At 38.9% G+C, this 11,081-nt stretch overlaps 1 protein-coding gene across 1 annotated transcript; it reads right to left on the minus strand.

Moving 5' to 3' along the window:
- Positions 1–6,419: 6,419 nt before the first annotated feature.
- On the minus strand, positions 6,420–10,625 carry gpr157 (G protein-coupled receptor 157). The gene is made up of 4 exons (XM_051880637.1): positions 9,776–10,625; positions 8,872–9,085; positions 7,614–7,808; positions 6,420–7,438 (listed from the first exon to the last, which is right to left on the minus strand). Exons 1-4 carry the CDS (start codon positions 10,150–10,152, stop codon positions 7,223–7,225), a joined length of 1,002 nt encoding a protein of 333 aa, XP_051736597.1. The 5' UTR covers positions 10,153–10,625; the 3' UTR covers positions 6,420–7,222.
- Between the last annotated feature and the right edge of the window lie 456 nt (positions 10,626–11,081).

An 11,081-nucleotide genomic window follows, 5' to 3' on the forward strand; every position in this document is an offset into this window, starting at 1 on the left:
CAGATTCGCTCATTCCTATTCCTCCTTCAGCAACTCATTAATCAAATTGATTGGACCTCATCAACTTAAACAGAGATCCTCAGCTGTTTATTTCAGCAGGTCGAGGGCTGAACACCCCACTGGGGATTGTGGTGAGGTGTGTGTCCTCACAGTCAGGTCTGTGCGGGTTTAAAAAAGCTCTCATTTAGGTGACTGACTGTCCTCTGCAGTGATATGCAGTCATTGCAGATGCCAACACATTCCCAAGCGATGGACATTGAAGTGAACAGAGGTTCAAGAAAAGGTAAGTATTATGTGACTTAATACCAAAATAAGCCATAAAACAGAAAATCCCAGACCAGAAAAAACATTATTTTACTCTGAAAATGTATCTTTGAAAAATAAATAAGGTCGTCTATGTAGTTTGCTATGTAGTTAAGCAACTATATTTGCTTTAATACTAATTTAACAATTTTTATACATGGCAAATTTAAACCATTAATATTAACACACACACACACACACAAACACGTTGGGTTTCCATCATAGACTGTAAAAAAATATGTACGACGCAACTCCACTCTCTTTCATTATAGTAAAGTGAAGCCACCAATGTCCCAATATTGTGCTGATTTGGGACCTGAGTCTGCGCCATAGTAAGCATTAAAGGCCCACTGAAGAGTGTTGGAACGCGCAGCATTATTCAATGTGTTGACGTAATTTCAACTGAAACAGGAAGACAGGGCGATATATCGAACGGCCCCGCCCCTTTTTTAAATAGCCAATAGCGTTTCGTTTATGTTACAGCTTGCCAGAGCCGTTAGACTCAGTAAAATCTCTGTTTCCTTCTAATCTCGTAACTGTTTCTCCTCATAATGTATCGCTTATATACTGCATTTTGTGCAGAATTCAAATGGGTCTGATACCTTTTGTGGTCTGTGCCGACTCGCGCATATGATCCGCTCTGTGCTCTCGTGTCTCTGGACCGGAGCAGACTGCTCGCGTTGCAGCGGTTCATGTGACACTAATGCTGCGTTCACACCGAACGTGAATCGCGCGTCAAATTCGCATCAGACGCGTCTAGTTGAACGCTTGAACATTTTGAAGTCAGACGCTTCAGACGCGCATCAAATTCGCTCTATACACGCGTCTAAACAAAGTGTTCAGATGCGAATTCGCGTCATGGGAGGGGCTTCTGCCTGGCGTGCTACCTGTACTACCCAGTGTATTTGCCGGCCTCCTTGCTAGATAATGGCGGATATGGATGTTGCTGAGAGAGTTGGCTTTATTTACTCCGGAAAGCCCATCAGCGGCGTCGGTGGGCTCGCCGTGTCTGGGTTCCCGAGATTATCCAGAGACACTCCCAGTTTGGTGAATTTCACCATTTACTCCAGGAGCTGCGTCTGGATGACGACCGCTCTCAGCGGTACTTCCGTCTGTCTCGGTCCCAGTTTGACGACATGTTGGCCCGCATTGGTGCGCGGATTTTGTACCAGGACACCAACTACAGCCGCTCAATTCCAGCTGCATACGTGAATACCAAAGCAGAGTCCCTGATTGGTTAACGCACCGTGAATATTCGCCAAAGTTCAGATTTTTCAACTCGGGCGTCTAGGGCGTCAGACGCTTGATTCGCACGTCAGACGCGTGAACGCTCAATTCGCACCGCACCGTGCTAGATGCTTGATTTGCGCCGCAGGACGTCTAGACGCATGTTTACATTGACTTCACATGTAAACCAGACGCCCCAGATGCGTTTGGTGTGAACGCAGCATAACACGAAAACAGACTTCATTCGCGTCAAAGGAAAGCATATTTACACTGTCTGAATCGTTCCCTATTCTCTATATAGTGCACTATGTGCCATTCACCATGTAGAAACTAGTAAATGTGTGAGCAGAGGACCGTTTTCAGCTGAGGCTTCAGCGTCTGTAAGAGTGTAGGAGGAGGCGGGACTTCAGATTCTAGAGAGCATTTGATTGGACCGAAGATTTGACGAGAAACTGAAGTGTGATGTGATGTCATGAAAATCCGTGATCCATTTTAGCGGAAGTGAGAGACTGTAAGATTTGAATGCTTATATCTCCTAAATGTGAATTTTGTCATTGTTTTGGAACACACCAGCTTATTCATAACCTTAAGGCTAACATATTCATACTAAAAGCTAAAAAACGTAAATTTTGATTTCAGGGTGACTTTAAGTGGAGCCGCGCGCTATCAAGGCCCCGCCTGCACTCACGCAGAACCATTTAGTACAGTTTACTGCAGAAAAACTCATTATGTCAATGTGAAATATATGGAGCCCCGCACATGACATGCCGTGCGCACGATTTACTAATTCGTTCCCTCGATTTGTTAAATCGTGCGCACGATTTACTATTTCGTTCCCTCGATTTATAAATCATGCGCATGATTTATAAATCGAGGGAACAAAATAATAAATCGTGCTCACGTTTTAGTAAATCGAGGGAACGAAATATAAATCGTGCATACGTTTTAGTAAATCGAGGGAACGAATTAATAAATCGTGCGCACGATTTAGCCTACTATTTTTTTCCTGCATGTCATGTCCGGGGCTCCGTAGAAATAAACAGTTATGGAAATGTAGAAAATAAAGTTTGAGCTCCAATCTCCTCCCAAAAATCCCCCCAAAAAGTCAGTTGGTGCCTCAGTGACTACTATGCTTAGAGAAGCTGTCAATCACAGCTCTCAATCATAACGTTACACCCCCGTTTTTATAGCATCAAATAAGTAACTAAAACCAAACTTATTTTAAAAAACGAACACTTGAACTTACATCAGCGTGATAAAAACTACATAAAATGACAGAAATCATCTTTGGAAAAAAATTATTTGTAGTGTAATTTAATTGTTTAGTTTGTCTCACTTCCTATTAAATTACATGGAGAGGGCAGGGTTTATGACCTATACTAGGACCAACCACCTGGGGGCGAAGACGCTTTGGCTTCACTTTTCAGGACTTGTGTGGCACGCTTGGTTTCCATGTTTTATGGGGACTTTCCATAGATATAATGATTTATACTGTACAAACTGTATATTCTTATTCTAAACCTACCCATCACAGAAATATTTTTTACCTTTTCAAAAAACATTCTGTGTGATTTATAAGCTGTTTTCCTTATGGGGACAAAAAAAATGTCCGACAAGGATGTTGGATGCCATCTTTGTGGGAATATTTTGTTCCCACAACGTAGGATTTACCTGAACCACACACATAGTCACTATATGAATAAAGAAGAGAGCAGGAGTAGCCAGGCGGGGACCCAGAGCAGTGCACTCTCAGTGACGGGAGTGTGGGCGGGGCTTTTCTCCATGCCCTCGTACTCCACAAGCAGTCCCACGGCGATGCACAGTGTTGCCGGCTCACGCATCTGGTCAGGGGCGATGGTTGGCTCAGTCCTTTTTCCTGGCTCGCTCATTGTGGCAAGCTCGGGCTCTCCATTTGCGGTGGGCTCTGGTGTTCGCTCTGTGCGAAGCGTGGGAGGCAGCTGGCTGGGCGCTGGGTCTGGAGCGGGGCTGGTGACGTCCAGATGGTGGATGGAGACCACCAGCACCCACTCCACAAACTCTGCGAAATTTCCCTGAGGACCATCACCAGGCAGACGTGCCTTGGTTCGAAAGAAGACACAAAGTGAGCAATCATAAAGGTTGGTGATGCACGCCAGATCGATGAAGTCCTTGGTGTGGTCCTTGAGATTATGCTGCAAAAACGCAGCAAAAAATCCTTACTGGTTTTGGTCCAGTAGTAATCTCATGATGCAGGAGAATCCAAACAAACACTTCATTATTGATCCACAAAGAAATATACAGGAGATTCCAGGAGCAAACTAACATACAACCACATAATACAAAAACGATATGAGGAAATGTGAATCCAATAAATATTCTGTAAATGACAGTGATAAATTTGTTTTCTAATTGACACTATGGTTTATAATGTGCTTGAGTGACAAGCCTCTAAAAGGACATAACAAAATCAAGTGATTTTCTTTCTTCTAGCTTGCCAGTAAAACATTAAATTGCATTGGTGTACATGCCAAAATTAATGATACATGTTGCAAAAATGATGTTGAACCGTATTTCCAGTTTCCACTCTGTCAATAAACTATGGTTATGAGCTACTCATTAAAACTGGCTTGTCAACTGAAACTGCCTTAGTGTCAGCGATACCAGAGTAGGTATAAGTCCAACATCCTCTTCCCTCAGCTCACATGATCAATCTACACAAGATTTGCCATTGTGTTCAGCTTGTGCCCTTTTCCCAGCTATCCTCGGAATAGTTCCTCTTCTTGCTTAACTGAAAGCAGATCTGGTATCATGCTGAGATAATGGAGAAGTCGCTGGTGAATCCTAACTGTGATGAAGCTGGCATGGACTGGGTCTCTTATACAGCATGTAGGCTATTATCAGATACAGCCCGGCCCCACTCTAAATGTATATTTGCCAGTGTCAAGAGAGATCTGCACATGCTTGAGCAATCATTTAAAAAATTAAAAATAATGACTAAATCGATTCTCTCCATAACCATACAGAAATTATTGTCAATGAAGTGCATACAGTCATTGTAGACACCTCTGATTTTTTTAGCAGACATGGAGCTATGTAATACTTTAAAAAAATTACCCTTCTTGAAATATTGATTTCAGTACCTGCAGCATAAAAATAAAAATTCTTCCTATCTATTCTCCAAATGCATGTTATTGATCTTATTGTGAATGATTCATCTGTGTATACATTTCTCTTTTCTTTCTGACCTCATAATGTTTAATAAAAAATCATCTGGACCTTCTGGTGGAAACAGCAGACTTCTCTTTGATGATGCATAGAACCAAACCCCTGGCCTACATTTTTTTTTTTTTTTTTTTATGTCAAAAATTTGTTACACTTGGATATACGTCACAATATGGAAGAAAAGATCTGTCCATTTAATCATGACTTTAAAGTGTCTGCCAAGAAATAAAATAGTCCATCACAATGTATAAAACAACTGGAATAGCAAAAAATAAAACAGAAGTCCTCTGTCAATTTCACTATATAATCGATAACTGAGATGCAAGATGGCGCCATTTGCATATCCACCTTATTTTGCAACGCTTAAGTATAGTGTGTGAACTTCCGATTCATTAGCCGCTATATGTAAATAACTGGAATAATAACAAAATGCAGTAAATGGTCATTTGGCATGATGGTGCATATTGAGGTGCATTATGGGATCGAATGAGTGCACTTGATAATGTCCAGGGCTGCCCAGTATGGTTTTGAACACCACTACAAATGGCTGTCCTCTCAAATAGTGCACCATATAAGGTATAGGGGGCGATTTCAGACACAGCTTAGGAAATATCAAAAGTAAGTATTCCAGAGAGCGATGTTAGTAAATAATTAAAGCTGCAGTCTGTAAGTTTTGCATCTTTGTCGCCATCTCTGTTTGAAACCTGCAATTGCACTTATTTTCGGAATTATCATCTTTCAATCAAAAAAAGCAATAAATTGCGCTGTTAATGGTGACTAAATCTAATAATCGCTTAGCTCGGATCACGTCAAACCGTGCAAATGATTCGTATTATTATACTTTGTTCTCAAATTAACAACATCAGTATTGGGTGACTATGTAGTTAGTGTGTATTATCGTTACCTGTAGATTCCAATTTCTGTAGCCACTCCGCAGTCCTTTTTCTTTTGATTTTGACTCTGGGTGAATCTCCAGTTGTCACTGATGATTGTCATTTGGACCTTTCTGGATTACAATCCGCCATCAAAATGATAAGTTTAATTATTGCAGCTGCTGTGAGAAAAGGCTATAAATCATCCGGCACCTGAAGCATCCTCCACATGTCATATAGCCTACTAGCTGGGACTCCTTTATGTAAACAGACGTGACGTAATGACCCAAAGACAACGGCTGCATGCTCGAATTTCCCGTGGAAACCCACCAGTACCGCTATTATTAGAATACATTATTACAAGCTTACCGTTGTGAATCAGGCTAAGGTAAAGAGACAGTTTTGAACACTGGCTGGTTATGTACTTGCTCAAAAAATTATTTTGGACAATTTTTAACCAAAAAAAGTTACAGACTGCAGCTTTAAATATCTTATTAGATAAGCTGTCCAGGGTTATTATCATTAACTAAAACTATTACAAACATTTTTGTAATATGCATTAAAGCTGACATAAAAAAAAAAAATTAGATGGAAAAATTTAACAAAATGAAAATTAGAAGTGTTGCATTGGTAACTAACTTAAATCGAAGCACTAAAACTATTAACTAAATAATTAAAAATTAAACTAATAAAACCACAAAATAACTTAAAATGAAAACTGAAAATATAAAAACAAAAGCTTTTTTAATAAGCTAATTCATAATATTAATGACCACTATAATAGCATATAAAAAAATACTAAAATAACACTTAATCTGACAGGTAATCACTTTATTGAATTCAGTTGATAAATTATAACTACATGTACAAATTGATAACTACATATACAAAGATTAAAAGGCACTTCTTCCCCAGTATTCAAAGGCATTTTTAAAGGCACTGTGTGAAATAGCAATAAATGTGCATGTTGTGGCTTGTGTCCTGGATGTGAATTTTGCCCAACTAGGTGCATGTGACAATATACAGAGAAAAGTGAATAGAAATGAGATTGACATAATACATAAATACAGGAAAATAAGTAAAGAAATACTATAAGTTTATACATATAAATACAGTACATTTTACATATAAATCATGCCTTAAAAATACATAACATGTAATGTACAGTAATAACTTTGCATTAAGAACTCATGTGCTTTGTTGGGAGAAAGGAAAAAAATCCCTTGTAAAAACACTTCACAGTACATTTGCCATTTTGGTCACTAGATAATAAACTGCTGTATCCTCGCTTCCCCTGAGCTACAGATCTCATTTCTATTTAAATGAACATGAGATATCTGCAGCAGCAGAATGAAAACAGATTTGGAAGACAGAAAGCCTTTCGCCTAAAGTGCTGAGCTAAACCTGTAACAGAAAGTGCGTTTGTGTTCCATGCTCTGAGGGTTTTGTGCATGTGACCGCAGTCCCCTGTAATCCGTGAAGGCGCTTGGTCAAACAAGAAGGCTGAGTGTAAGGCTCTGATGTAACTCAAACAACCACAACAGATAGCCATAAAGTCAGAGCTTTCATTATCGCTATCATCCAGCCTTGTGCGTTTAAATGCAGGATCATAGTATCTCTTACTCCTCACTGTTCTCCAAGGTTCGGGGGCTGGTGTTTTCCTCCCTTTGTGAAGGCGTATATGCATTTGGCCTGTTCTGGGACACTGATTCTGAGCTCCAGTGCCTGTCCTGACCTTTGCAGCACAGCAGAGCCACCAGTCGTGAACGAATCGAGGGAGTTAACAGCACAAACATGATGCAGTTCGCAGCTCCTTGAAAGGTGTTTCCAATTCCCTATTAAAAAAATTAAATCAGAATCATTGGGTTGCCAAATGCAGTAAGGGCAAGTATGGATAAATTACTTTGATGAAGTACACAAATACACTGCATGACGCTTAGGAGAATTGGACTTCAGGTGGAAGAAAATTAAGTTCATTTTGGGCTAACTAAGTGGAACCAGGTGACTCACGTGCAAGGTCACCAGTACTGGGTTGTGCCCTGCAGGGGAGCCAGTCAGCAGGAGCAGGAAGCGGATGGTGCTCCACACGCGGAGCATGATGAAGATGATAGGGATGAGGGTGAGCTTCCTGTCTGCCATGGAAGACAGTGAGTGAGAGACAGGGCTGCTGGTCAGGATGGGACGGTACTCGGACAGGGCTGCATGCTTAAAAATATCACAGAGAGAATAAAAAGAGCACAAAAAGAGAGTTTTAAAGGAATAGCTCACTTAAAGTAAAAAGTTACACATGACTTATGCATATGGTTGCATACAGTAACATTAAGAAATTAACATTTTTAATCAGCAAGGATTAAACTGATTAAAAGTAAATGCTGTTCTTTTGAATTCTCTATTCATCATAGAATCCTAAAGAAAATGTCATGATTTCTACAAAAATAATAAGCAGCACAACTGTTTCAACATTGACAATAATAAGAAATATTTCTTGAGCAGCAAATCGGCATATTAGAATGATTTCTGAAGGATCATGTGACACTGAAGACTGCAGTAATGATGCTGAAAATTCAGCTTTGCCATCTTACACACTAACATAGAAAACTTTACTTTAGTTACTTTAAATTGTAGTAATATTTCACAGTATTAATGTTTTTACTGTATCTTTCATCAAATAAAAACTTATTTTAAAAACATTAAAAATCTTACCGACACCAACTTTTGGACAGCAGTTTAAATGATGACTGAATTTTTGTTTTTAGCTGACATATCAATTTAAAAATGTATTGAAAGTGGCTGGCAAACCTCAAAACCTCCTAACTTTTTCATTTTTCCTTTGCAAGGAAACAGCACAACCACAACGCACATCACTATTTGTGGTTTGCAGAATGCAGTTGTGTTACAATGACAAGAATGTCAGCCAGTCTTTAATATTATTTGCATATTTAATTCCAACAATGAACTTTACTGGTTTCCCACTCCTTTTTACCGGTGATTTTCCTTAACTTATCCAATTGATTTTTTATTTTTTCAAATATTGAAAGTTATAGGCTTTTAAATATGTTATGGCTCAGCGTAACTAAAAAAATCTATTGATGACAGAAACTTTGATGACCTTTTAAGATTCTATTAATTTCCATGACATTTCCAGGCCTAGAAATCCCTATTTTATGATATTATTATATTTCCCACATACATTAATTCACCTATTGAACACATTAAGAGTTTATGAAAATGTCATGCAAAACTCTGTGATGAGCAGCGGTGGACTTACTGCTCTTTTAATGTGTATCTTAATAAGGATGTACAGGACTGGCAGTGTGACATAGGCAATGAACTCCCAGATCTTTCCCGTGAGCAGCATCCACAGCACATGGTCTTTAGCCTGGATGTTCACCCAGCACCAGCCTACCGACACTTCAGAGGCATCATAGCCGATCTTGTGCAGAGACAGGGCAGCCACAGTGATGGCAAAAGGAACGCCCCAACTGACACAAACCACAAATCACAAGATCAGAAAGGAAATAGACATCTACAGGGTAAACAAGTGAGAACCAGCCTTATCAAACAAAATCTATATTATATATTATAGTCTTTGTAGATCAATGACAGTCTAAAATCCCTTTTCTTCATGAAGCTAAAGGAATATGATTCTAATATAATATGAAAAATATTATAAAAGGAATATAAATAATCTCCTGATTACATGTAAATTGAATTAAAAGATAAGCATGATATATGCACATAGACGTTTTATTACAAATATTAGATATCAGAACTGAATGTATTAAATAGTATTGCATTAAAACATCAGCTACACGTAAACTAAACTCTGCGACAGCAAAGGGTAAATAAAGTATGTTAAAATTAATAATTATTGCATGTTTAAGAAATATTAATACATAAATACGAAGAATGTGGTTAAGAAATTCGTTTAATTGACGCTTTAAGCAACCCTGGAAACTTTTAAAGGGATTTCACATTTTCCCATGAAAGTGAATGGTGACTCAGTCATTCTTCAAACATTTGCTTTTGTGTTCCACTTAACAAAAAGTCTAGGTTTGGAACATCATAATGGTGGTGAGTACATTTTGAGGGATTTTTTTTTTTTTTTTTGGTGAACTGTTCCTTTAAGACCTTTCTGACGGTTAAAAAATGCTACGCTTTGAAGCGTTTACCTGATAAGATGAAAATACAGCACCAAGTTGTCGGCCTGTCTCTGGCTGGACTTCACAATAAAAATGTATAAGTAGATGGCAATAGCCACGGTCCAGAAGAATGAGCTGGTGTTCGCGAATGTGGAAATTGCTCCTTGCGCAATACAATCCGCAGAATCAGAGTCAAAAATCCGCACAACTCCGTAAAAGTACGAAAGTGCAGACAGAAGGTCAGAGACCGACAGATACACGAGCAGTTTTCTCGGTGTAGTTCTCAGATCGAGATAATGTACATATGTGCATATGATTAAAAGTGACCCAAAAAACGAAAGTATACATGATGCCAGGATAACAACCTGTTCGTAAACATACACGTCGGTCTGGTTCGTCTCGGCCATAGTTTTCCCGTAAAATCTCCCGGCGCCTCGTTTGTGTGTTTATGTTTGGTAAAGTTTAGTCTTATTTAAACTATCGAATCCTCTTGCAAATAAAGATATTTCCAGTCCACCTTTCACCTGACGAAGCATTACCCCGATAACAAGACGGGCTTTAAGATCCAGTGGGGTAAAAGACTTTATAAAAGCCAGTCCAACAACTTCAACAGCTGAGGCAGTGAAACAATGTCTTGAATAACAACAAATCAAAACATGTTGCATTTTGTCGCCATTCTTCTTACTAATCCCGATTGCCTTAAAAAAAAAAACAGACCCTACGTACCCCAGCCTTTAAAGTCTAAGCTAACTAAGATTTGTTTTTGCGCTGAACAGTTTGAGAAAACGAACTCACTAGTGCTGGGGACTTGATTCATTAAGTGATTCGAATCCTTTGAAACAATTCACTACAAAGATTCATACAGAACGGTTCACTGATTCGTTTAGTGACTCTTTTCGTCTAGTTGGTTTCGCCTTCACTACAGTAGACACGAGGTGAGTGTGGATTTGTGAGTCATGGAAGGAACCATTCGTTCGCTAAAAAACACACAGAATCTACCGAAACAAGTATTGTGCTTTATTAAAAGGGTGAATGTTTAACCTTTTCCCTCACAAATGACGATAAAGCAGAGCTATTGTTTTTTTTTTTCTCACAAGATTTGATTCGTTCATTTCAAAGATTCATTTCGAAACACCACAGAAAGCAGTTGTATAGGCAAATATTCCAAACATCCTTGTCAACCAAAAATGTCATTCATCCAATAGGCTATTATTAATTAGTGATGGATCTAGTTCATTTTTAAACAACTGCATTCCAACGTTCCAAATGGAACTGTGAGAGAATTATGCAATACTATTATGTGCAAGCAATGCGGCATTGCAAATGTGTCTGCAAT

The sequence above is a fragment of the Ctenopharyngodon idella genome, chromosome 22 (assembly GCF_019924925.1).
Source record: "Ctenopharyngodon idella isolate HZGC_01 chromosome 22, HZGC01, whole genome shotgun sequence".
Lineage (NCBI taxonomy): Eukaryota > Metazoa > Chordata > Actinopteri > Cypriniformes > Xenocyprididae > Ctenopharyngodon > Ctenopharyngodon idella.

Excerpts from the sequence above, each read along its gene's own strand:
- gpr157 (XM_051880637.1), bottom strand. The coding sequence starts at position 10,152 with ATGGCCGAGACGAACCAGACCGACGTGTATGTTTACGAACAGGTTGTT. Across the intron at positions 9,086-9,775 it reads CTGTATTTTCATCTTATCAG|TTGGGGCGTTCCTTTTGCCA; the intron begins GTAAACGCTTCA and ends GGTTTGTGTCAG. Across the intron at positions 7,439-7,613 it reads CAGTACTGGTGACCTTGCAC|GGAATTGGAAACACCTTTCA; the intron begins GTGAGTCACCTG and ends TTTTTTTAATAG.